The following is a 25,649-nucleotide window of genomic DNA, read 5'->3' as shown; positions in this document are numbered from 1 at the left end:
TTGTCTTTTTTTAAAGGGGAAAAGTTTCTCATTTAAACAGTTTGAATTGTAGTGGTTTTAGTATGTGCATTAGAGCTTAAACAGCCTTACATTAAATGTGCAAGGAAGAAGAGTGAGTCTTTTTGCATTGCTGGGAGTGGTGAGGCATTACTGCAGCTGATCCTATCTTACAGGACAACTTACCTGTGATTTATGGAATAAAAGATGTCTTTATATGACCCCTCTTAAATTTCTGTATATTGCATACAAAAAAAATACGATCTAATGGTAGACACATGCAATACAGTAATACAGAGACAATTCTGTGCTCACTAGGAACAAGGTGTATTTTGAAATTACTCCCCATCATTTTCTTCTTCAAATGAGTCAGTTCCCACTTCCTCATAGTCCTTCTCCAGGGCAGCCAGATCCTCTCGGGCCTCTGCAAATTCTCCCTCCTCCATGCCTTCACCCACATACCAGTGCACAAAAGCTCTCTTGGCATACATCAGATCAAACTTGTGGTCGAGCCTGGCCCAAGCCTCTGCAATGGCCGTGGTGTTGCTCAGCATGCAGACTGCTCGCTGAACTTGGGCTAGGTCTCCACCAGGAACTACAGTAGGAGGCTGATAGTTGATCCCAACCTGGAAACAGGAATATGAAAGAAGGTTGTGAAAAGGCAAGAGCTGTCAAAAGCAGTCAAACAGCTGAAAAAATGTGAGTAAAGTTGCAGATGCTGGCGTAGAGTAGTGCCACTATCAAAGCTACCAGACTGCATATTCCATAAGAAATAATAACATCATAAACAATATGACACATGGTGTAAGAGACTGTTTCAGTGAAAACACCACCACCACAGCAGGATGTCTGGCTCAACATCGCTATGGCAGGAAGACTGACATTGCCAATACCACTGCCACAGCAGGATGTCTGTCCTCACATTGATATGGCAGGAAAACTACATTGCCAATACCACCACCACAGCAGGATGTTTGTGAAGGGTATCTGTCTCAACATCACTCTCCAGTTGACACTTCGGTGCAGGGTGTTTGCCTTAACATTGCTACATCACAGAACCACGAAGGGAGAAAACCCACTAGTGACAGTATTGGGCACATGTACCACCACAGAGTGGAGGATGTGTTACAACTCTATAAAAGAACGGCACCAACCAGCATAGGAAAGAAATATCTCCCACCACCAAACTTGGAACTAACCGGACTGTCGGGACATCGCAGCTCCGGGATGGTAGCTACTGCTATGAACTCTTTTATTCTTTCCTCTTACTTTCCTTCTTTTCTCTCTCTCTTTTTCTCTCTGGAATTTGTTGGTGGGCATTTGTTGGTGGGCAAATAAAATTCCTTGACTCTTGGCTCCTTTTTAAGTCTTAATTCTGTTCCCAAGAATATGAGAAAAACCATGCTCTGGCCTTTAATCAGCGTGCGAAACATGGTTATTTTACTGTCTGTGGTATCCTTCTGCTCAATGTACACTGCCAACTTCATAGCTTTCTTAGCAGCTAATCAACACTGAATATGCAGCTTCAACAAGATACTCCCTAGAAATTAATACAGAAAGTAAGTTGGTTCCCAGTTAAAAGCTTTCATTCTTAAACTCACTGTTTGTATGACAAATATTTTTTCCACTGCTAATGTTTGCATTATTGTTGACATTATGTTTGCCAACACTGTTACCTCGCCAGCAGGGCGGAGGCTGTATATATTTCCTTTATAAATTCCATCGGGTTTGGTATTTCCTTCTCTTTAGATGTTGCTTCAGAGGGAGCACTCACTGGCTTGTCCAAAATTCAGGTCTGAAATTAATACTTCTTTAAGTTTTAACTCATATACACTTCAGATTTCCATTTACATAAATATTTAGAAGTCTGTGTCAGTGGGATGTCCAGAGGAGGAAGGGCATATACATTCTGCAACTTCATCTTTCATATGTTCCTTCTTCTCACAACTGGAAAACATACGAGATCTAGAACATTAAATGCGAGTTTTCTGCTAGACTGAATTTGCCCTTTAAACATCAAAGGGAAGTTCATGGCAGCCTACTCACCTTGAAGCCTGTTGGACACCAGTCGACAAACTGGATGGTTCTCTTGGTCTTGATGGCAGCAATTGCAACATTGACATCCTTAGGAACAACGTCACCACGGTACAGCATGCAGCAGGCCATGTACTTGCCATGTCTTGGGTCACACTTCACCATCTGGTTGTTGGGCTCAAAGCAGGCACTGGTGATTTCAGCCACTGAGAGCTGCTCATGATGTGCTCTATCAGAGGAGATGATGGGGGCATAGGTGACTAAAGGAAAGTGGATGCGAGGGTAGGGCACCAGGTTTGTCTGGAACTCTGTCAGATCCACATTGAGGGCACCGTCGAAGCGCAGTGAAGCCGTGATGGAGGAGACAATCTGGCTGATGAGGCGGTTGAGGTTGGTGTAGGTGGGACGCTCAATGTCCAGGTTTCGGCGGCAGATGTCATAGATGGCTTCATTATCCACCATGAAGGCGCAATCCGAGTGCTCCAGGGTGGTATGTGTGGTAAGGATGGAATTGTAGGGCTCCACCACAGCAGTGGAGACCTGTGGGGCTGGATAGATTGCAAACTCCAGTTTGGACTTCTTTCCATAATCCACAGAGAGTCGTTCCATTAGTAAGGAAGTAAAGCCAGAGCCGGTACCTCCACCAAAGCTGTGGAAGATCAGGAACCCTTGCAGCCCAGAACAGGCATCAGTCTAGAAAGCAAAAGAGAAAAATAGGGGCTGAAGAAGAATGAAAAGACTTCATCTAGTGTATGAGCTGGAGGAGAGAGCAGGCATCTGCAATATACAGCATGGATTTCATGGCATGTTTCCTTGAGAAAGGGCTCATGATAATCCCATCCTTTTCGTTCCTCACTCACTCAACTTGAGCCATAAAAATCAGACTCATCTATGGAGCTTCTCTCTCTGAACTTCACACTTCTCTTAGTTAGTCTGTCTGAAACCAGCAATGTAGAACTGTCTTATTCTATACCAGTATTGGTGGTCAAGGGCTGTGCTAATCGTGAAGAATTACAAATTCAGAACCACTTTTTAACACCTGGAGGCATACAGCTGGGAACTGAACTACTGGGCTTCTCTCTCTTGGAATAGCAATGATGCATTGTATGTCTTGCAATCTCTTCTCTAACCATTGGTATCATTTGTAGTTAACCAGGTACCTGTTCTGTACTTCTTTCTTCTGCAGAATCCAAGCTGTTGTTTCAAAACTACGGGGACTTACCAGCTTACGAACACGATCAAGCACCATATCAATGCTTTCTTTGCCAATGGTATAGTGGCCACGGGCATAGTTATTAGCTGCATCTTCCTTTCCAGTGATCAGTTGTTCTGGATGAAAAAGTTCCCGGAAGGTCCCAGCCCGCACTTCATCTGAACGAGAAAGAGAAATTGTAAGAATTTCTCAGTGCGGCTGCTCTCCAGTGCCAACAAGTTGTGGTTGATGTTGGCATTGATGCAAGCTTTCAGTCATAGGACATCATGACCCAAATAACAGATGCTATTGGGGAAACGTCTCCCAAGCATTTTTTCATTGTTGCATTCTGTTGATTTATGGTGTGACTTGTATCCGGCCACACAAGTTGATATCTTCTCATGAACTTGCCAGTTGTACAGTCTGTACCCACAAGAGGACAAGTCACTAGGAAAAAAGCGTGAAAAAAATCAGGTCCCCCAAGGTGCCCCAATTTTTAGACATCTTTCTATTCATGGGGGGTAAACTGTCAGGGTCCCACTCTGAATCTGGATCAAGGAAAAGCAGAATTCAAATGGCAAAAATTGTCATGATAAATAAAAACAAAAGTTAAGTGTTTGTGCAAAGAGAAGTCACACAAACCATGTGCACTAGCTGTTAAACTGCTGGGGATCCTGCTGATCCTATGTTTATAACACCTATGGCAGAATCTGCCATTCGGTGTCACAAGAAAATTTATTTCATGCTATCCAGTGGTCTAGATACAAAGAGAGTGCTGCTTTGTACCATTGGAGACTGGTGGCGCACTGTGGTGATGTTAGGAAGAGTAAGCTTTTCTCCCTTTTACAGCTTTATTTCCATACTGACCTACTACGCTTGGTTCCAAGTCCACCATTACAGCCCGGGGCACATGCTTCCCAGTGCCTGTTTCATTGAAAAATGTAGTAAAAGAGTCATCATTGTTGAGTTTATCCTGCACATCCTTGAAGGTGCCATCTGGCTGAATGCCATGCTCCAGGCAGAAGAGTTCCCAGCACGCATTTCCTATCTGAACTCCAGCCTGGCCAACATGAATAGAGATGCATTCGCGCTAAGGGGAGAGAGCAGAGAGACGCAGGGTCAGAGAAACCAGTGAATTGTCACTGTCAGCATTTCATTTGGTTGTTCAACCCCATGACCACAATGAGACTACATTTAAACACAGATGCTGGGACAGCTCTTTATAATATTGAGACCTAGGTGCTGTAATATATGGGTACATGAAAACAGGCAGGAAAAAAGGCATAATTTCCTCTACACAAACCTCACCTCTCCTACTATGGATTGGCCCTGCTGAAAAGCACATCCCAGTTCAGTTTATTTTTACTCCCAGCTGGAACCTGACACAGCCATGTGGTATCCTTCAACCTAATGTAACCCAAGACAGGTGCTGTGTTTTGATCCTTTTACCCTCTGATAGCAGGCTGGAGTAGAAACTTGGCAGAACTGCTTTAAGAACATTTCACCTCAGGAAATTATCTCAGATTCTCTCTGCTGAAACACATGTTCCTTCAGGCTCCTGCACAGCTATGTATTTTACATTGCAGGTCCATTGCTTATTCAGGCAATGCCATTGCAATAGTGTATGCTTATTTGCATAATTTTGAGCACAGTTTCTGTAGTAGCCAGGAACTTTAATGAAAAGAAACCAATGTCTTTAACACCAGGCTAGACTTAGTCCTGATGATTACAACACTGGGTGTAGGGAAGGGTAGTTTTTTAAGGAGAGAGTGGTTTCAGGTGGAGTTTTTCAGCTTCAGTTTCTGCTTTGGAGCAACTTTAATTAAAGTCTTCTGAGCTTTGCCTGTGTGATCTCAGTGGCTGTGTCTATACTAAGGATTAAGAAAGAGTCAGGTGATAGTACTGAGCACTGGGCTGTGGTCACCTGTGTGACTGCTAATTAGCACACTCTCTGGCACAGCTTTGGCTTATGCCAGTTCATACTTTTCCAGACAATGCTTCAGCACTCCAGAATACATCTCATCGTCAAGAATGGTTTCCAGTGAGCAGCTCACTGACCACTGCCTAGCTTTGGAGAGGGAAAGAGAATTCAGATACCTAAATATGAAGCAGACCATGCTACCTGGCTTCGAGGACAGATAATGGTCCTCAATTGTTTTTGTTTTGTATTACCACATTGAGAGTTATCCAGTGACTTAATATCAGATGCTTATCTTGCAAAATCATCCTGTGACCTGAGAGTAAATTGCATCTCCCCCCAAAACTAACTCCTCAGGCAGTATGTGTGACCAACAGCTTCTCTGGAGCAGGGTTTTTTTTCACAACTTGCCACATATTTGTTGTAGAAATGTAACTAAAGATATGTTTTTGGAAGCAAGTGGAATTTCAGAAGTCAGCACTGCCCCAGTTAGTCATCCTCACAAGTTCAAATGAATATGGAAGGTCAAGTTAAATATTTCATTCAATTAAATATGTAATTTCTATTCAGTACTCATTTGTAAGTTGAAAGGAGTTGTCAAATGCGTATGCAGCACTGTGTGTAATGTGCTCCCAAGTGTACTTGCACAACCCTGTTTTTCTCAACTGACTTGTGCAAAGTAGCTGAGTTAAATTTGGGTGACGAAGGTTTACAGGCTGGTATGTTGCAGGGGAGCTGCAATCTGGAGGATTATGCAGGAGACACTGAAGGCATTTTTGGGCCCTGAGAATTCAATTAATGCCAATTTCGCAAAGGACAGCTCCTTCTTTCCTTTCAACTCCCAGTGTGAGTCTGTGAGGCTGGCAGTAAGAACAAAAATTCCTTTTAAACACGGCAGTGAGGCCAGGTGACTGTTTTAAAGGATGTCTTTAAAGGAGCAAAACTACAAGTCAAGCAATACTTTGAACCTAAACAGCTACTTTTCTCTATTCCTCAGATCAATAGAGGAATTTGCCATTTTTTTCACAGCCGGAACAAGAGAATGTTGCCTTAGAAAGTTAATATTGTAAAGCCTAGTATAGGGCTACAGCTGAGGACTGCAGAACCAGTTCTTCTCCTTTCAGACTGAGCTTGAAGAAGTGCTAGTTTGAAGCAGTATTTCATTCCTCCCTTTAGAGCCAGGCCTCTTGCCGTGCTCCTGCCCAGCAGTAATTCGGAAATATTCCGACAAAGAGATAAGACAGTAACAAAGGTGTTTCTCATTTTGCATAGTAAACAGCTTTAAAATAGACTTTTAGTAGGGAAAACAGTGGGCCTCCTTCAGAGTCACAGGCAGGGTAAACTGATCTTTACATGATATTTAAATTCAGAGCCCACTCTAAACTCATGTTTCACATCCCATCACTAATGTACCAGGATCTGTCTTACAAACTGTGAACCTGACTTTTTAGGTACCAAGAGAGAGCAGAAAGAGCCAAGTCCTTTGTGAAACTATACCTGGAATAGCTTTGACCTTATTAAAAAAACCCAGAATACTACCTGTCTTAAGTATTTATGGTACAAAGGCAGACTTTAGTCTTCCAACTATTCCCAAAACACACTCACTACCCCGGGTCCGCTTTAAGGCATGGGGAACCTGTGGATCTGTGTATCTATGTTGCCTGTGAAATGTGTGCTCTTGTTTTGGACCTGCAGCTGTATTGGCAGAAATGACAACCATTGGGGCTAAATAAATTTAAAACAGACAGAAAGGTAAGTAACTTATTTTGTTTATTTCTAAAAAAAGATATTATCTCATATAAAAATGAACCTGTACTGCTAAAATAGAGTCATAGAATCACCGACTCATAGAATCACAGAATGGAAGGGTTGGAAGGGACCTTAAAGATCACCCAGTTCCAATCCCCCTGCCACAGGCAGGGACACCTTCCACTAGACCAGGTTGCTCAAAGCCCCATAAAACGTGCCTTAGTCATAAGAGGAAGTATCAAAAAGCTAAGACTCCAGATCTAATTTGTCTTATAATTTCACTAATTAGAGACTCTGAAGAAAACTTTGGTTCACCATGCCTTACAGCTCCAGTGAGATTCTCTAACACTTCTTTCCTACCCTCTTACGTAGTAATCAGTGCATGAGTTTTATGGCACAGACTACTGATAAGAACAGCAGATCCCCCTGCCTTCCTTTGCCCTCTGTCCTTCTGGTCCCTGTATGACTTCTGTTCCTATATCCCCCTTACCATGGTGTCACCAGCGGTGTTTCCTTCCCTTTCAGATCAGTGGTGGCCGGTCCCTGCAGGAGCCTGGCTGTGGGCTGCAAGAAGGAGGCAGCCTTGGCCCAGCATCCAGCACCTGCTGCTGTGCTTCAGTGTCACAGTGTGGTGTGGAATAGGTCACCCTCTGTGCCACTACCTCCTGCCCTCCCTGCCACCCCACGTGTGCAAAGTCACCCAGACAGGCAGGGCTCTCATATACCCCAGATCTCAAAATTCAGTCCCACCTGGTTCAGCGTGCTTATTGAATCTGAGCATGGCATGCTATACTTTCTAACACCTATTATACATATATATATCACCTACAACACACATACCATTCCAGTTCCCTGTTCTGCCAGTATGTACATGTGTAGATGAAAATCACTCCCAAATTCCAATACAGGAGACTAAGAGGGCATAAGAGAGCAAATGAATGGAAAAGAGAAGGATAGAAGAAAAAAAACCCAAACATAGAAAACCAGAAAGTAAATATAATTACCATTCTGAAGTGTCCTCTACTAGTGTGCTTTTAAATGCTGGGCTGACTTCTTTCTATCCTTACTCCAGCTGCCTCTCTGTTAACGTTTCAGTTTACTTGCACTGCTTCTCTTTTGGTGTACAGTCATCTGGGCTGTCAGCAGTATGAGACAGCATTCAGTGCAGACTCCAGCTCGTCTGTCCAAACACAGAGAGAAATTTGATGCTTATTGCAGTGCGTATTGCAAGACATAGCTGGAGGCATCACACAAATGTTCTCACACCAAATTAGGGCAGTTGCCTCCTCCACTTTATTGTTCAAGCCTTCTGCACTACCTCAGCATTGGAAAGCAGCTTCTCTCACTGGAGAAATCCTCTTTGCAACTCCTAGGTAACAAAGAGGAAGAGGAGCACACTTAATTGCTTGAATCTGAATATGGTGTATCCCCTGACATACTGTTCATTATGATGTTCAATCAGCAGGAATTTAAATACACAATTCCTAAACTTTGTCTTGACTTGATGATATTAATAGATTGTTCTGCCCCTACTGACAACCAGCATCTAAGTTTCTTCCCTAACTAGCACCTACATTAATACCTACTACCAGGTAGTTCACACTTAGCACCTAGGTATGAACTCTACCTAGTGCAAAGTAGCTCATACTGGTTTTTATAAACTCACATTTACTTTGGTATAGTCTTTATGTTGCTGATCTTTACACAAACCTGCAAATTACTGCTCTGATTTTGGGAAAAGCTACAGAGATTTCTGGAGCCACCAATATTTTTACAGAGGAAGAATTCCTGTGATAATTTCTATCTGCTGCTTTGCTTAAGCTGGGTCCCACAGTTCTCCGGCAAATTACTGGATCATTACTTTGCAGCTAAGAAACAGGTTGTTCTAGTGTTCTTCTTCCAGTGGAGCTGGTAACATTCCAGCCAAGCTCTGGCACTCTGGACAATCTGAAATGTTAATGTGCGGAGTATTGCCTCAGGAAAAAATCTCACAGGAAATACTTTGAGCAGTCCACCACCCAAACCCTCTTAGGCACTCTTTGAGTCAACATGTCAGATCTACTAGCTACAAAACTTAAATGAGGTCTGTGAATTACTAAATTATGTGCACCTTAGTCCAATACTGCATTCTCTTCCATTGCCCCCTCCTCTCTTCTGAAATAGGCAGTGAGAGCACCTCTGGGAGTCAACGTTAATCATTCCCCTTCCCACTACACTCAAGCTCAACTGTCCCAGGACCCATAGACTCACCAGTGTTGGGTTGCCACACTGAACTGTCTCACCAGTCAAAAACTTCCAGGGAGCGAGGAGTGATGGAGTCTTGAGCGATGTCCCTGGCCAGTGGGAGTACATTGGCTTTGTCTCTTCTTAGAATTGATTGAGCTTGAAAAGCCTGGGGATGACCCAAGTCACTATTTTTCCCTTTCTTACACATGCATAGCTAAGTTTAAGACCAAAGACCTGCTCTGGATAGCCCATGAACTCAAGTGCTGAAAATATGCGCTGGTCTCTGGTGAAGGTCAGATACAGGTGTAAAAGCCCTGAGGAAGACTTGGGCATACTGTTTTCCATTAGGTTTCCTTATGTTACTCTGTCCACACATGTTGGGGAGTGCTTGGGCAGAAAACTCCGAGCCTAGATTTACAGGGTAACCTGAAAGCACAGTGTGGGACTGTGCTCCCAGGTACTGGTGAGTTTTGCTGTCTCCAAAGTCAGCCTCTGGGCTCTGCTCCGCAGAGATATGAGGCAGATACGGTCTGGACCTGGATTCTTGGAAAGAAAGTCACCTTGCTTGGGGCAGGCATTCAACCTGCTGGGCAGCTTGTAGGGGGACGTCTCTGTCCTGCATGGAACATGCCTGAGACATGCCCTGCATAGGGAGGGTAAATAGCCCAGCAGCCTGGTCAAGACCTGCCAACTTCAGCTTTTACCTGGTGACACTGGTAGATGATGATGAGAGCTAAATGAGGCTGATTATAAAAAAGCTCTGCCATGGAGTCCTGAGGTGTGCAAATAAGTGAATTTGGCAAGAGTTTAGAGTGGCTTTGCTGGTACTGCCAGAGGACTTGTGAGTAGCCCATGTTCCTGGGGCTGATGTGCAGCCTGCATGCAACTGGGATGGTCTAGACATTCTCAGAGGGCTTCTTATGTCCATGTGGACGGGGTGCTGTGTCATAGGTGACCTCCAGAGCAAGGCAACAGAGCAGAGGAGCTATGAGTTATCACCAATTATTTAAGATACTATCAAAATCAGCCTCTCAGAGGGATTTAAAAACAAAACAACGTGTCCATACAAAACTTAAACCCTTTTTCTCCATTTAAAAATAGACACAGCTCTGAAAATAGCATGTTTTAATAATTTACACCTTATAAGTACTCTTATCATGGTTTAACAGCAGCTGACAACTAAGCTCCACCTAGCTGCTCACTCCTTCCCTCTGCATGGGGATGGGGGAGAGAACTGGAAGAGTAAAAGTGAGAAAAGCCATGGGCTGAGATAAAGACAGCTTAAGAAGTAAAGCAAAAGCCGCACACACAAGCAAAGCAAAGCAAGGAATTCATTCACCACTTCCCATTGGCAGGCAGGAATTCAGCTATCCCCAGCAAAGCAGGGCTCCACTGCCCCCCAAGTAACCGTAAGTATGATTACTTAGGAAGACAAAATGCCATAACTTTGAATGTCCCCTCCTTTGTTCTCTCCCCTATTTTATATGCTGAGCATGACGCCATATGGTGTGGGATGTCCCTGGGGTCAGCTGGGGTCAGCTTTCCCAGCTATATCCCATAGTGATTACGTGGGACATTTTGAAGACCAAGTTCCTCAAATAATATTCCAGCTACATGACTGTATCTTTGCATTGAATAAATGACCATATAGATGACAGGGATCCTTTCAGGAATCCTATTAGGAAAATATTTTTTCCTATTAGGAAAAAATATGAAGCCTGTCACTCTCTGAGGCAAAGTGACTAATGATTAGCTGTTCCTACATCCCATGTTTACTGTCTTGTTATCTCACAGTGACCTCATCCTTATTATAGTTTGCTAAGATGGCAGTGGACTTTGTGTGTGTGAAACAAGCATAAATGCAGGCACATGAAAAAAAGACAGAGAGCCAATCTCATGCACAGAAAAAGGCAGAATGATTTTTAAGACTCCACTGCCTCATTTTCTTCAAGTAAGTCAGTTACCACTTCTTCATAATCCTTCTCCAGGGCAGACAGGTCTTCTCGGGCCTCTGCGAATTCTCCCTCCTCCATGCCTTCACTAACATACCAGTGCACAAAAGCTCTCTTGGCATACATCAGATCAAACTTGTGGTCGAGCCTGGCCCAAGCCTCTGCAATGGCCGTGGTGTTGCTCAGCATGCAGACTGCTCGCTCGACCTCGGCTAGGTCTCCTCCTGGTGTAACTGTAGGAGCCTGATAGTTGATCCCAACCTGCAAATAACAATCGAGAAGACGTTATGAGAAAAGGGACAAAATGAAACAATAAAGGGGGGGAGAGGGGGAACTCTAAAACCATTAGTGGGTAGAGGAAATGAGGTAGGGAAAAACCCAGATCACCTCAGTGTTATAGTCTAATGTCATTCAAGCACCTTCTTTGTGCACAATGACTTGTGCATATTGTGGAAGTATAAGGATTTGACATTCATTACACTTACTCAACAAATAAAAAAGAAGGGGGGGGGGGGAGGAAAGGAAGCACCAACCAGAACTGGACTTGAAATGAAGTAAAACTTGTATGTCAGTATGCATGGAAAAAATGAGGACAATGACGAAAATATCTCTTTGCACAGATGTCATAGACACGCTTCACTTGCCAACAATATATTTATATTCTTGGTAACTTCTGGTCTGGGTTGGGGAGGTATCTTTTGATTGGTTTGTTTTTTTAAATCTCATGAACAGACACCTCAAGTGTTTGTGTTTTCAGAAGATGAGCCTTACCTTGATCTTTTTTCTAAAATACCATTTCTTTAAGTTTTACACGGTTGACATGAAATGGCTTTAAACTGAAAGAAGACAGTAGATTTAGATTATATACTAGGAAGAAGTTCTCTACTGTGAGGGTGGTGAGGCACTGGAACAGGTTGATCAGAGAAGTTGTGGCTGCCCCATCCCTGACAGTGTTTTGGACAGGGCTTTGAGCAACCTGGTCTAGTGGAAGGTGTCCCTGCCCGTGGCAGGGGGGTTGGAACCATGTGATCTTAAGGTCCTTTCCAACCCTAACTATTCTATGATTCTATGACATTCTCCTGTTACTGAATACAAAAATAATGTATATGCTTTCATTTATTTAAATATGTAGGAGTCTGTGTCAATGGGACATTCAAAGGAGGAAGGGCATATTTTATACAAATATTATCTTTCACATGTTCCTCCTTCTCACAACTGGAAAATATATGAGATCTAGAGCTTTAAATATGAGTTGTCTGCTAGACTGAATTTGCCCTTTAAACATCAAAGAGAAGTTCATAGCAGCCTACTCACCTTGAAGCCTGTTGGACACCAGTCGACAAACTGTAGGGTCCTGTTGGCCTTGATGGCAGCAATTGCAACATTGACATCCTTGGGAACAACGTCACCACGGTACAGCATGCAGCAGGCCATGTACTTGCCATGTCTTGGGTCACACTTCACCATCTGGTTGTTGGGCTCAAAGCAGGCACTGGTGATTTCAGCCACTGAGAGCTGCTCATGGTATGCTCTATCAGAGGAGATGATGGGGGAATAAGTGACTAAAGGAAAGTGGATGCGAGGGTAGGGCACCAGGTTTGTCTGGAACTCTGTCAGATCCACATTGAGGGCACCGTCGAAGCGCAGTGAAGCCGTGATGGAGGAGACAATCTGGCTGATGAGGCGGTTGAGGTTGGTGTAGGTGGGACGCTCAATGTCCAGGTTTTGGTGGCAGATGTCATAGATGGCTTCATTATCCACCATGAATGTGCAATCCGAGTGCTCCAGGGTGGCGTGCGTGGTCAGGATGGAATTGTAGGGCTCCACCACAGCAGTGGAGACCTGTGGGGCTGGGTAGATTGCAAACTCCAGTTTGGACTTCTTTCCATATTCAATGGAGAGTCGTTCCATTAGTAAGGAAGTAAAGCCAGAGCCGGTACCTCCACCAAAGCTGTGGAAGATCAGGAACCCTTGCAGCCCAGAGCAGGCATCTGCCTGAAAGCCAAAAAGAAAAGTGAAAAAATGAGTGACATATTTTCAAATTACCCCCTCAAATAGAGACAGCAATACCCACACCCAATGATAATGTTTGAGGTTTTCCATTTAAGTCTCCCATTCACAGGAAAACTAAGACAGGACATCCAGGACCTGCATGCCTCTGTTCTGAGCCAGTGACAACAGTGAAAAGGAAATGAAAGCCACTGTTAAAAACTATCTTGCTTCTGAAGTAATAGTGCATACCGTCTTACGGATACGATCCAATACCATGTCAATTTTGTCTTTGCCAACAGAGTAGTGACCACGTGCATAATTATTTGCTGCATCTTCCTTTCCAGAGATAAGCTGTTCTGGATGGAAAAGCTGCCGGTAGGTGCCAGTCCGCACTTCGTCTAAACAAGAGACAAAAATAATAAGCTTGGAAGAAATAATTCACCAATGCTGGTAACTTTTGCAAAACAAAGGTAGTGGTTTATGTTGGCAGAAAATGGCATGGAAGATCTGGATTTTGAAAAACAAAGTACAGAGGTGAGGGGTATCATCTGAGATGTCAGTTTTGAGGAAAAAGAACCCAAAACCAAAAAGTGGACCCTGCTCCAAGTGTAAGTTGCTGTGTTATACCAATTAATTCATTTATCAAATGAGAGCTGTGCCATGCTGTGGTAAAATGTCAGCTCTGTATACTGATCAGATGAAGATCCATCAGACCCATCAGGGGAATGACTTTAAAAACAGGAGATTTGCAAGAGTAAAACAGTGTTTTCCCCTGTTGATCTGTCAGGACTATTCTCTTACACCCTGTCTTACACCTGAATGTGAGGAAAGCAATTTCCGCCAGTCAGCAAAAGAAAAATACCACTACAAAGACCAGAAGGGAATGTCTTTAAGAAAGCTAAACTGTACTCATAACCAGTGGAGGTTTAAATAATAGTAAACTTTTGATTTTATTATTGGTAGAGCACCTATGACAGAGTGCAGTCCAGTTTTCATCTTTTCATTGATACTAACAAGAGGTTTTAGTAATACTTAGGATTAAAATCTTAAAATCCATACATTTTGCCTGCATGTTATATTGTGATCATCCCTAATGATAAGGGTATTATCCTGATATTCAGTGATCTGAACTTTGGCATCCAGAAGAGTTAATTAATTTCTATTTTCCAAGATTAGTTCTATACTGACCTATTACTGTTTGTTCCAAGTCCACCATAATAGCACGGGGCACATATTTTCTAGAGCTTGTCTCTCTGAAGAATGTGGCAAAAGAGTCATCATCACTGGGTTGGTCGATGAAGGTGCCATTTGGCTGAATGCCATGCTCCAGACAGAAGAGTTCCCAGCAAGAATTGCCAGTTTGAACTCCAGCTTGGCCAATGTGAATAGAGATGCACTCACGCTGAAAGGGGAGGACAAGGGAAATGGTGAGAAGGACCAGTGAATATCCTAAGAGTCTACAAGTTGATCTTACCTGAAACCCCAAATCAACCAAGGGTTCCAAAATTTTCCACAAGAATGCAACTAATGTAAAACATTCTGACACTTACAAACAGGAAGAAAAATACTTTGCTGTGAGGAAAAAGAAGCAATAATCACAACAGTTAGAGATTTGCAGCCATGCCTACATGTGCTATCCAGTATGCAGATCCTACATAAGCCTACACAGATAGAAAAACTGTACACAAAATATACAACAGTATATTCCATATTAGTATATTAGTTCCAGCTGAGGAACAAGAGCCAAGTCCACTTGTCTGGGACAAGACCCAGCTATGCTACCTTACTGACACAGATAAAGCAAAGCGAATGATGTATCTTCTGATCTCTCAGCCTTCTGTCAAGCATGTGTGCCAGACAGGTGGAAAATAGGAAATTAAATGAACTAGAATTAAAGTGCCTTTAGTCCCTTCATTAATTTCAATCACTGATTTTTTCAGCCCATTCTCCAGCTACTTTTAATTCCATTTAACATGTGAAGAGTTAACTAGATACTCAAAAGGATTCGGTACCCTTCACATGTCACACTAAATTAACCTCCTGAGAAATCCTTCTCAGACATACACTTCTGTAATCATGGCTGTTCAGTCAGTAACCAGTTTCTAAAGTGTTTATTACGGTGTCATGCACATACTTTAACAACAGAAATCTAAAACACAAAATATAAGATCACAATCCAAAAAAGATATTTGTCTCCTGTAGATTGCTATGCAGTCTCCCAGGTATGGTAAATTTAAAGGGTTCTCTCATAAACACTGCAGTTGGACACGGTATATTTGAGTATTTTGGTGGGTTATTCCCATCCAGTCTTACCAGGTAAACATCCACATTTCTTAGCTCTTCATTTTAATACTCACAAACTAGTAGGAAAAAGCCATTACTACAGAGTTAAACATACTGTATTCAAAGTATATCCTGAGTAGCTTCTACTCAAGAAAACAATTTCCAACCCCATCCTTCTTTTTCTGCACTTCCCTTATACTGAATGCATTAACACAAATGTAGCTCAACATATCAGACTCTATTTACCAAACAGCTGACAACTGTTTGTTTGTACACTGTGAGCAGTATTTGTTGCCCCCAAAATGAAGCAAAAAAAAGGCACTTCAAGCTTCCCACCTTCACTCAGATCTTGACCAGAGCAGGGGGAAACAGGAGGCCAAACACAGTGCTCATTATCTCATAAAATAATTGGATTCTTTTTCTTACCATTGCTTCTCCCACACACTTCCTTTCTTGACTGGTGGTAGCAGCAGCTTTGGTTACTGATGTTCCTCCTGTTGTGGAAGCAGCCTCGTACAAGATGACAGAACATCTACACCTCGCTGGCAGGGGCCTCTCAGCATCACAGCATAAGCAGGAGAGGTCATAATGTCTCCCAGGCAACCGTCCCATTTCACCCACTCTCCTGCTATGCCAGCAGCCCGCTTTCAACCATCAACAGGACCCAGCCCTAAAGCCTGCTTTTAAGCAAGTCTTCCCAGTTAATTCTCCAAGCTAAACCTTGGGATTTGTAAAAAAGAAGAGAAATTACAACCAGAATTTTACCATGTATGGAGCATCTTCACAAATAACTGGTTCCCTTCCTTCGAACTCTAACAGCTGGTGAACATGCTGCTGAGAACTCATTTAAAACCATTGCAGAATTTCTTCATTTACACTTTCAAAAAGTGGCATCATTTTCAAATTGCATCTTTCTGACAAAGGTGACTGTAAGTGAATGGTAGCCATGGAGTCAACTTGCCCAAGTTCTGCTGACTGAAATGACTTGGGGAACAGGCTGAGTTGCAAGGGATTCCACTTGACTATTTGATCATCTGTGAACAAAGTACATGCAATTATCTTCTTGCCTCCTGGTGCTAAGTTACCAAGCCTCCTCTTTCTCCCAGCCATTCCTTATATTTGTGACCTCTGTTCGTCTCCTTATAGACAACTGTTCTTCAGCCTTTCAGCTGCCTACAACATGGGCCAATACAAGTTCTTTGTGTCTAGCAAAATGGCAAAATGAAAAAGCAGAACTGTAATTTGCTCCTAGACAGGGAGTTACTAGCAGGAAGTTTACATACCCATGGTGTGCACACATATTTTCTCTGACAAGGCTTAAACAATAGGATCCCCATAGTCTTTTCCCTCCATCATACAATGACAGCACTGAGAAAAACATAGCTAAAGATGAATACCACGTACTTTATTCTTGGTAGTATTGGTCTTGGTCATCCCACATGAAAAATGGGATATTGAAAAAAAATACATATACGCTGGATCTTTCACATAAAGTAACTAGCACCCTATGAACTGCTATGAAATTCAGACTTATATGCTACCAACATCATCAGTTGAGGATGCTGGAGAGGAACTCTTCATCAGGGACTGTAGCAATAGGACAAGAGGTAATGTGTTTAAACAGGGGAAGTTTAGATTGGATATAAGGAAGAAGTTCTTCACTGTAAGGGTGGTGAAGCACAGGAATGGGTTGCCCAGAGAAGTGGTGAATGCTCCATCCCTGGCAGTGTTCAAGACCAGGCTTTATAGAGCCTTGGGCAACATGGCCTAGTAGGAGACATCCCTGCCCACGGTAGAGGATTGGTACTAGATATTCTTACGGTCCTTTCCAACCTAAACCATTCTATAATTCTATGATCTCATCAGATTCCCACTGATCAAGTCCTCTACTTAATTCAAATACACCTGTACAATAAGGACACAGTGAAATATTTTCAAAAATTATCTGAAAAATGCAGAGAATCAATAAATTAAACCCAAAAGTTTTCATATATTTAATTGCAGCAGAAATAAGCAACAAAGGGGTAAATCAGTAGTCACTTTATTGTGAGAATTAAATATTGCTGGTTTAATATTAATTGCAAATTCTGCCTTCTTGCCCTCTCAGGAAGTATTAAATACAATACAAATGCTAAATCAGTAGTACTCAAAGGAAGCGAAGGTTACTAGTCTACACTTAAAAATCAAATTGAATGTTTAAGTCCTGGTAAACAAATGGCTAAGACATTTAACAGCAGTCTGTAAACAATGTTTGGCCTGCTCAGACCATTGGTCCCAACCTCCAAAATTGTACCTCTGACATATAACTAAAAATATTAATAGAAAACATGAGCAAAAAAATGGTTGTTACCTAAACAGTTTGGTCAGAATTTGGCCTGACTTCAGAGTGCAGTTTGCTGTCTCATTAACTGCTTTACAAAGGACATAAAGTGAGGCCTTGCAATGTGGGGGGCCAGTAGACACAACCGAGTCAAGCTTGTCCAAGAAATTACTCCAGACAGATCTTCTGGGCTTTATTCTGCCTGCTTTCCTATCAAATGTTGGCTGCAGAGTAACCTGACTGCAGTAACTACACTTACGGTTGGTTTAAAAGAATCATTTAGCAATATCAAAAGCAGCTCTTTCCTATGCGAGCAGAGTTTGTAAGAAATAACTTTAAAGTGGTGAAGCATTCACAAAAGCTTTGGGGAGGGATATGGGATTACTGATGGATGGATGCACGGATGGACAGATAGGCAAGAAAAGAATGCTCAAAGCGAGACCTCCAATTTCTGCCCCAAGTGGTTGGAAATGGTGTCAGTCAGTGACAGATCTTCTGCAAAGACAGTAATCTTCTTGCTACAGATCTGGGGAATGTTTTGGGATCTCAGAGAAGTATATGTTCCCGCCTACTAACAAACTATTGTTCCACAAGACAGAGCATTGCTAAATGGCTGTCATGCAACCCAGGACTTCAGAAACTTAGGGTAGGAGGGGCAATTCCAGACACAGAGACTTTTTGACATCTACAGAAACAAAGCAAGAGGTAGGGAAAGATTAAAACAGTGCTACAACTTCTGTTGTTCAACTAGATAATAATATAGAATATAGTTTAAAAAAATAAATCTATTTCCTTACCACCACCACATGCTCCTAAGAACTACTATGCATGAAGCAAGCATAAAGTGCTGTTATTTGCATTTAAGAAGAGCAGATACAGAACAACAGTCCTCGTGGTCCACCATCTTGGCTTTCTGGCTTAAATATAACTAAAATCAAGAGCGCCTGTGCAAGGAGGCATCAGTCACAAGAGAAACCATATGCAATAGGCTTCACTTTCTCCAGTGATTTTCTTCCACATGCTTGTCCTAAATCCCATGCTGCAGGAACTGGGCTTTTCAGGTGTCTTCAGGCAAAACAAAATATTCCCCTCCGTTGCCTTCTACAGTCATGCCTCCAGGAACCTATTTCACTCATCCAGAGAACTGCCTAGCATTCCCAGGGATGAAAACTTCTTCTGTAGTTAATTTGCTAGACAACCCTCACTCAAGAACTACATCCAAAGCAAAGTGTTTGAAAAGGAGAATTCTTATTCAGCTGTAGATTACACAAGGAGTGGGCTCTGCCCTGGTGTTTGACAGACTGGTGCCAAGCAAAATGTCAGGAATAGTTGGCGTGGTTTTAAGATCCACACATCACCATTCCCTGTCTGAAGAAATGAAGGTATCGCCTCACAGGAGTTCACAGGTGGTCATCTCAATTAGGACATTGATTTCAACAGTCCTTGAAGAGCGAGCCCGATTACATCCTCAAGACAAGCTGACACCTTTACAGAGGCAGAGAAAAATACATTCTGTGATGGAAGACACCTAGTCTTGAATTGGAGGCCTGTGGATTGGAGAAAACACAGCTGCCCAAGCCTGTCGGAAGAGCTGGACCAGTTTGTAAATGAATGGCAGCGACGCAGGGGAAGCTGCAGAATAGAAGTGGCAAAAAAGCCTTTCATTATAAAAGGTAAAACCAAAATACACTACTCATCTTAAGAAAGAACTAATCCCAACTAGAATTAATGGAAACCTAGATGTCTTACTACCTTCTGTTTGATTCAGTACCTGGGCCTTCACTCAGGGCACCGCTCCCATCCACAGCATGCTACTAGTCAGTTCCTAGTCATCCAATTTTTTTGTCTCCCAAAGACGAGACATTTACACAGACCAGACCTATTCAAGCAACTATTTTATTCTCTGTAACCATAATGGAATTTTAAAAATCTGAAATCTCAGTACTGTACCTGGGTCTAATCTCACCACCACCAGATACAGCAGAAAAGTAGCCAAGAGCATCTTTTTGTAAGGAAATAAATAGAAATGGCTTGACATGGACCTCAGTGCTCTACGCAGCAACGTCAACATGGTCAAAAGCTTTTGGGACAAAGCACCTAGAGTACAAGAACAAAAAGCCTGTTAGGACAAAGTACAGTAAAACAAATAATCACAGAGATACACATAACAAGAAATTAAAATACTAAAGTAAGACTCTTCTTAGTTTGATTGCTTACGACTTGGCTTGAGTTTTTGCCTTTTTTGTAATAGGAAACAGAGAAACAGTACTATTTTGTAATACAATTCATTATACCTTTTTTTTAGGCCTTTGCTTTAGTATAATATGCTCTTATACCACAGTAGTACCAGCTTTGCTCCTGGCAGGTAATATTCACAGTTCTGGAGGGAAAGCAGTAGTTGAAATGCCAGACATGCATGGTTCTACATGGGCTCAACTATAAATGGACATATAGCAGAGAGTACGCAGAGCCAACAGAACATCCACCTAAAGGATTGCTAGGTAGTTTTAGTTTCCCTTCAAAAATAAAATTTAAAAATCTGAAGTGCTTTTGAACCTGGAAAATAATTCTCATGTCTTGACATTGGCAGAGACTAAACACACTTCGTAATTTTCAGCAAATGGATCACTAAGCTTCTGTTTCCTTCTGTGGTAAACAACAGGACTTCCTCATGGCTGGCTTCTCATGACAATATTCTTGATATACAGTTAATACCTGCTACCCCTTGACAAGGTAGCAACTAACTTGAAATAAAATGAGAAAAAAAAAGCACAAGCAACAGCGGGAAAGCCTACCCAAAACAGTTTCTGTCGCTGCATCTTGCTGTTCTTCAGCAGCCAAGTGCATCTCTTCCTGTTGAGCCCACTGACATCGGCTTTCACAAATGGTCCCGAGAAATGCTAGCTGCTGCTGGCTATCAAAAACACCACAGCCACGTACAAGCTCCTCTGCTCCCTCAAACCGGCCAAGTGGAAGCAACACATGCAACAGATAGAGCTCCAGCAAGGAACTGTACTCAGGGAGGCTCTTGTTGGTTTGGTCTGTCAGCCAGCTGCTGCCAACCTCCAGCATCACCTGGGGGTCTCTCACTTTGCTGTACAGCAGGATACTGAAACACAAGAAAGAAATGTTAGAGTACACTAACTCTCTGTAAAAGATGAGATTGCTGACAGTTACTATCCACAGGCAGCTACCATGAAGGCAAGTATCAGGGTCAACACTTAAACAACAGAAAGATTCCTGAGGTGGACAGGAAGTGCAACCACTGACGTTCCTTTCCCAGCATCACCCCTTTCATACTTTTATCACCACGAAGCAGTGTGCATGTCTGTTCAGCACACACAGGTCAAGGAGAGGCCTGACCCTCGTTCCCCTCTCATCCTCAGACCACACAAAGTGAAAATATCACACTATATTCAAGTTAAACCTAATGCAAGCCCTGTGTGTATCCGGCAGCCACAGACAGAAACTCACCACAGTTCCAGAACTTTTGGAGGCAGATGTTCAGGGACATGGTAATACTGTAGGACCCATGACAGAACTTCTCTCCACCGGTTCATCTCAGCCAGCGCCTGAATCCCCACAACACAAAGGGAGCATTTCACTTCTGCAGAACTGGTAATGAAGAGATACCCAAATAAGCACTTCTGACAACCCCTTGCATCCCTTCCAGCGAGCTGCAGCCTAGCCTAGGTACTCTACAGTCCTCTGGCAGCCGCTTCCCCTTCTTTCCACCTCCTCACCTTGGATGAAAAGGCAAATTCACACCCCTAAGAAGATGCACTGAATCTGTATCATAGAATCAACTAGGTTGAAAAACACATTTAAGATCAAGTCCAACTGCCATTAAACCTCATCCCTGAGGGCCTCATCTACATGGTTTCTGAACAGTTCCAGGGACAGTGACTCCACCACTTCCCTGGGCAGCCTGTTCCAATGCCTGATCACCCTTTTGGTGAAGAAATTTTTCCTGATATCCAGTCTAAACCTCCCCTGGTTCAGCTTGAGGCCATTTCTTCTTTTCCTATCACCTGGGGCTTGTGAACAGAGATCAGCCACCCTCTGGCTCTATCCTCCTGTCAGGCAGTTGCAGAGAGTGAGAAGGTCCCCCCTGAGCCTCCTCTTTTCCAGACAAGGTCCCCCCTGAGCCTCCTCTTCTCCAGACCAAACACCCCAGTTCCCTCAGCCGTTCCTTATCACACTTGTGCTCCAGACCCTTCACCAGCTCTGTTGCCCCTCTCTGGACCCACTCCAGCATTTCAATCTCTCTCTTGTAGTGAGGGGCCAACTCAGGAGGCCACTCATTACAGGAGGCCACTCCTTACAAGAGCTCTCCAGGAGGACATGGAGGTGTCCAGGAGGACACCTTGCTTTCCTCAAACACACACAGAACCCTTCACATGAGACACGTAAATACAGACAGGCCATGAGCAAACAGCCACCGAAGCCAAGCTGGGTTTTAAACGGTCGCTAATTCATATTTAGCAACAGTGCCTCCCTCTGTTAATCTAGATAACTAAGGCAAAGTTAAGCAAAACCACAGCAAGGACCCTAGGTATTACTGCCATTCATACAGATGCTCGAACCGACGAGGTTCCTAACCCCCCGACAAAACAAACAAGCAAACAAAAAGATCTTATCAAGCCCAAAAGGTCCTCTATGAATAAAAACAAACCCCCACGCAGGGCAGACGCGGCCTGCAGTCAGCGGCCAGCTGACACTGGCGTTACACCGAGCCACTTCCAGCGCCGCCCTGTCCCCACCCGCAGGCCCGGCGTTCGCTCGCACCTCTCGGGGCCGGTCGCGGGGCCCAGGCTGTCGCAGCCCGCTTCACACCTCCCCAACGCTGCGGCGAAGTCCCGGTGCAACACCAGCAGGTCCGTCGCCTCCTCTAGCAGCGAGGCCGAATGGGCCAGAGGGTCGCTCCTCATGGTGGCGGTGGGAGGGCTACCGGGAGGGCTGCAGCTCCCACCGCGCCCCTCCGCGCCTCGTCGCCCTCCCGGATCCGGCTCCGGCTCCAGCTCCACCGCTGCCGTACCCCGGCTTAGCTCAGCTCCACGCAGTCGGAACAGCGGCTCCGCAGCAGCACCAGGCCGCAACGCAACCCCTTCCGCACCGCCTCCCGGCGGCAGAAGGGCGGCCCCAGCGGACATCTTGTCCTCGCCCCGCGGGCTGGCGGGACATGTAGTCCGTCCGGGGCGAGGGACAGCGGCCAGCAGTTGTCGCTACGAGTACCAGTGGTTTAAAAGCGGTGTTTACCGAGGTTCCTTCCCGGGAAGCCGCGACTGCAGATTATGGGGTCATGGAGCCGGGATGGGCGTCGGTACCGGCCCTCGCTGAAACCCCTTCAGTTTCGCACTCGTGCGGCTGGCTACCACGGGGACGCGGCCAAGCTAGCGCTCTCCGCCTCGCCTCCGTTAAGCGGGGGGCCACGGCCCCGCAGCGGCCGCTGTCCTTCCCTTCCCCGGCCGCCGGGCGTCAGCCCAGCCCCAGCAGCGGGGCTCGGCAGAGGCTCCGGCATGAGGCAGCGCGGCCGGGCCAGCAGGAGAAGGGGCTTGGCGTGGGTACTAAAGGCTCCCGGGGACCCTCCTGTTGCTGGCCTACTCTTCCTCAGTCGCCCCGTGCGCACGGTTTTAATCCGTTAAAGGAACTGGAGCTCGGGCACAATAGCATTGTCTCCATCAGCACCCTGCAGGCAACGATTCGCATTCTTCTTCGGTTGTTATTCAAAAACAATAGGCTGTCTTGGTTACAAGATAATTATGGCAGTCGGTGCAAACTCCCTTCGAAAGTTAATCTCTACAAGACAGGCAAGATTGATTTATTTTGTAATGCTGACTCCCTACTATACTTACTTATTAAAAAATCAGACAGGATAACGCAGAACATGTTGAAAAGTGGAGCACATCTTTTAAAGGGGAGTTTCCATGCCACTGAAGCATTAGAAGCAGGGAATGAAGTGTGGAGAGCACAATTAAAAGCTTGATAACTCTCATTCTCATTCCAGGATGTAGGACTGCGTACCTGCCCCTCACGGTAGCAGCAGCATTTGCTCAGTGGGGCATCCCAGGGGTTTGCATGCTGTCGTTAGCTGCAGAATAAATTCCCCAGGGATTCAGGCTGATTACGGAGAAACCATAGCACAGAAACGTTATAAAAGGAAGGGTGCAGCAGATAAGTGAAAGCAGCGGTAAAGGCGTTTCAGACTTCTGTTTCTGTTGCTTGGCGCCTGCAACTTGGAAAACAACATTCCTTTTTGGGAACTACAAGTCCCAAAGTGCACTGTGGGAAGAACATGCCTTGTACCAGCTAGTGCCCGGCACAAATTCCCAAATATGGATAAGGAATCAATTTTGAAAAAGGCTCATGCTGGCTGGATTCTCCCCACTGAGATTCAGGAAAGGAGCAAGACAGCACAAACCCAAGGTAAGTGTGAGATGTGGAAAGATATTATCCAGGCATCTCTTTGATGGGGAGCAGCAAAGAATATTCCTCCCTTAGAAGGGCAGTGCAGTCTTGCACTGGTGATGTTGGAACTGGCTGCTGTGGGCTGATGGAAGTGACTTTGAAACGGTTTCAGGTGGGTAAGTGAGCAGCAGGAGCAGCTGTGCTGCAGAGTGAGTCAGATCCTGTTTTCCTGGGGATGTTCCTTATTAGTAAAGACCTATGGAAATATCTGTGAGCTGTAACACAGTGCAGCTGTGTTAGAGGCAAGGAATGGTTGGGGAGAGGTAGGCACTGCTCTAAACAGCAGCTCTGTATGAATTGCAGTGTGGTTGTTTAAGAAGCCAAGGTTGTTTAAGCAGCCTTGTAAGGACTATAATTATACATGAAGTTAATTTCTCTGGAAGGCACGGTAGAATGTTTTTGTACTTCACCTCTCTTCCTAGAGGGGACAGTGTGGTGCCTTGAAGGCCAAACCTCTTGCAGCTCTCTGACCTGCAAGTAACAAAATTGTTTAACTAGAGGCCAGGAGCAATTACCTGTTTTACTGGCAATTTGTTACCGAGCAAAATGAAATCATCCCGAAGTAGAATCATCTTAATGGAGATCAGAGACGCTCTAGCTCCACGCTCCGGCATGCACGAAGCTTTGGATGTTGAGCGGATTGTGGGTAGCAGCAGCTCCTGCCTCTGTTTCTCTGCGCGACAGTTGGGCATACTCCTGGTGCGGTTCGGAGGCAGCGTGTGGGTCCTCTCGTGTCGGGTGACGTCAAGTGCAGCTGGTCAGCCTGATCCGTCATCCCAGCACCCTCCTTCTACTATGTAGGGTCATGGAGCAGCACAGTTGCCACAGCACAGTGAATGTAAGAGGTGCAGTCCTGCCCTGGAGAGCAGGCTGAGGCTGTTTGGGCCAGGGAAACGAAGTGTTGCATTGGACACTCATCAGCAGATAAGAATGATGCTGGTTTTCCATCTTTCCTTAAATGTGAATGGCTTAAACTGTTTTTAAAGTTGAAAGAGTCACTCTTGTACCTGAATTAGCCTGCACAGCAGGGCTCTACTGCTGGAGCAAATCCATGTGTTTGTCTGCGCTCCTGGATAACAACTTCTAGTAACCAGAAAGTTACTAGAGCAAAGTCAAGCAAACTTGCTGGCAGTGAGAGGCAGTAAGAGGGAGCATCACAGAGGATTTTGTGTCCTGCGTGGGATGTTGGTGCACAGCGTCTTGCCTTTAATCTGAAATCTAAAGGATTTTTGTCTTACTTTTGTATAGGAAAAGTGAGTTTCAGAGGAGCCTTGTTTGTGTCTGCATCAGCTGTGGATTCACAGGTTCCCCTCCTCCTTCTCCTGCCAGGCAGTTTGAGAGGAGTTTAGAGTCACAGGCACCTATAACAACACCTCCAGAGGTAAATCGCCTCAAGCATTAATCCAGATCTGACCAGCACACGGTCAGGTCACAGGGCCAGAGGGCTGGCAATCAGTCTTTTCTGTGGTCTCTTCTGTGTCAGTAGGCTGTTAATAAGAGATTAGCAGCATTAGAGAG

The 25,649-nt window shown here is 44.4% G+C and overlaps 4 protein-coding genes across 15 annotated transcripts in view; 1 reads left to right on the top strand and 3 right to left on the bottom strand.

Annotated features, from left to right (window-relative positions):
* Window positions 1-300: 300 nt before the first annotated feature.
* LOC136016167 (tubulin alpha-8 chain) lies at window positions 301-7,979 on the bottom strand. 5 transcript variants are annotated; one of them, XR_010613520.1, is made up of 6 exons: window positions 7,731-7,794; window positions 4,091-4,313; window positions 3,254-3,402; window positions 2,044-2,724; window positions 1,674-1,962; window positions 535-623 (listed from the first exon to the last, which is right to left on the bottom strand). XR_010613520.1 is itself a non-coding variant. In XM_065682948.1 (5 exons), exons 1-5 carry the CDS (start codon window positions 7,895-7,897, stop codon window positions 336-338), a joined length of 1,344 nt encoding a protein of 447 aa, XP_065539020.1. In that variant the 5' UTR covers window positions 7,898-7,979; the 3' UTR covers window positions 301-335. The 5 variants fall into 5 exon arrangements, 2 of the variants coding, with proteins under 2 accessions (XP_065539020.1, XP_065539009.1); XR_010613522.1 differs by having other exon boundaries at window positions 1,674-1,944; XR_010613523.1 differs by having other exon boundaries at window positions 1,674-1,792.
* Window positions 7,980-7,987: 8 nt separating this feature from the next.
* LOC136016150 (tubulin alpha-2 chain) lies at window positions 7,988-16,189 on the bottom strand. 6 transcript variants are annotated; one of them, XR_010613517.1, is made up of 8 exons: window positions 15,770-16,042; window positions 14,249-14,462; window positions 13,310-13,458; window positions 12,383-13,063; window positions 11,081-11,329; window positions 9,141-9,282; window positions 8,209-8,259; window positions 7,991-8,070 (listed from the first exon to the last, which is right to left on the bottom strand). XR_010613517.1 is itself a non-coding variant. In XM_065682891.1 (7 exons), exons 1-6 carry the CDS (start codon window positions 15,953-15,955, stop codon window positions 9,169-9,171), a joined length of 1,593 nt encoding a protein of 530 aa, XP_065538963.1. In that variant the 5' UTR covers window positions 15,956-16,042; the 3' UTR covers window positions 7,988-8,070; window positions 9,141-9,168. The 6 variants fall into 6 exon arrangements, 5 of the variants coding, with proteins under 5 accessions (XP_065538963.1, XP_065538953.1, XP_065538995.1 ...); XM_065682891.1 differs by lacking the exon at window positions 8,209-8,259 and having other exon boundaries at window positions 7,988-8,070; XM_065682881.1 differs by lacking the exon at window positions 7,991-8,070 and having other exon boundaries at window positions 8,172-8,259.
* PEX26 (peroxisomal biogenesis factor 26) lies at window positions 16,190-23,239 on the bottom strand. Of its 3 annotated transcripts, none has more exons than XM_065682974.1 (5): window positions 22,452-23,239; window positions 21,138-21,278; window positions 20,459-20,772; window positions 19,614-19,760; window positions 16,190-16,377 (listed from the first exon to the last, which is right to left on the bottom strand). In XM_065682974.1, the coding sequence occupies exons 1-5, from the start codon at window positions 22,814-22,816 to the stop codon at window positions 16,190-16,192; spliced, it is 1,155 nt and encodes a 384-aa protein (XP_065539046.1). In that variant the 5' UTR covers window positions 22,817-23,239. The 3 variants fall into 3 exon arrangements, with proteins under 3 accessions (XP_065539046.1, XP_065539056.1, XP_065539065.1); XM_065682984.1 differs by lacking the exon at window positions 16,190-16,377 and adding an exon at window positions 17,369-19,210 and having other exon boundaries at window positions 22,452-23,235; XM_065682993.1 differs by lacking the exon at window positions 16,190-16,377 and adding an exon at window positions 19,101-19,295 and having other exon boundaries at window positions 22,452-23,228.
* An 830-nt stretch (window positions 23,240-24,069) lies between these two features.
* MICAL3 (microtubule associated monooxygenase, calponin and LIM domain containing 3) overlaps window positions 24,070-25,649 on the top strand; it is a 184,015-nt gene continuing 182,435 nt past the window's right edge. The window contains exon 1 of the mRNA XM_065682824.1: window positions 24,070-24,089. The gene's annotated coding sequence lies outside the window, so the exon portion shown is untranslated. The remainder of the gene's footprint in view (window positions 24,090-25,649) is intronic.

This window comes from Lathamus discolor, chromosome 1 (genome assembly GCF_037157495.1).
Source record: "Lathamus discolor isolate bLatDis1 chromosome 1, bLatDis1.hap1, whole genome shotgun sequence".
In the NCBI taxonomy this organism is placed as follows: Eukaryota; Metazoa; Chordata; class Aves; order Psittaciformes; family Psittacidae; genus Lathamus; species Lathamus discolor.
This window is presented reverse-complemented; position numbering and strand designations above follow the sequence as displayed.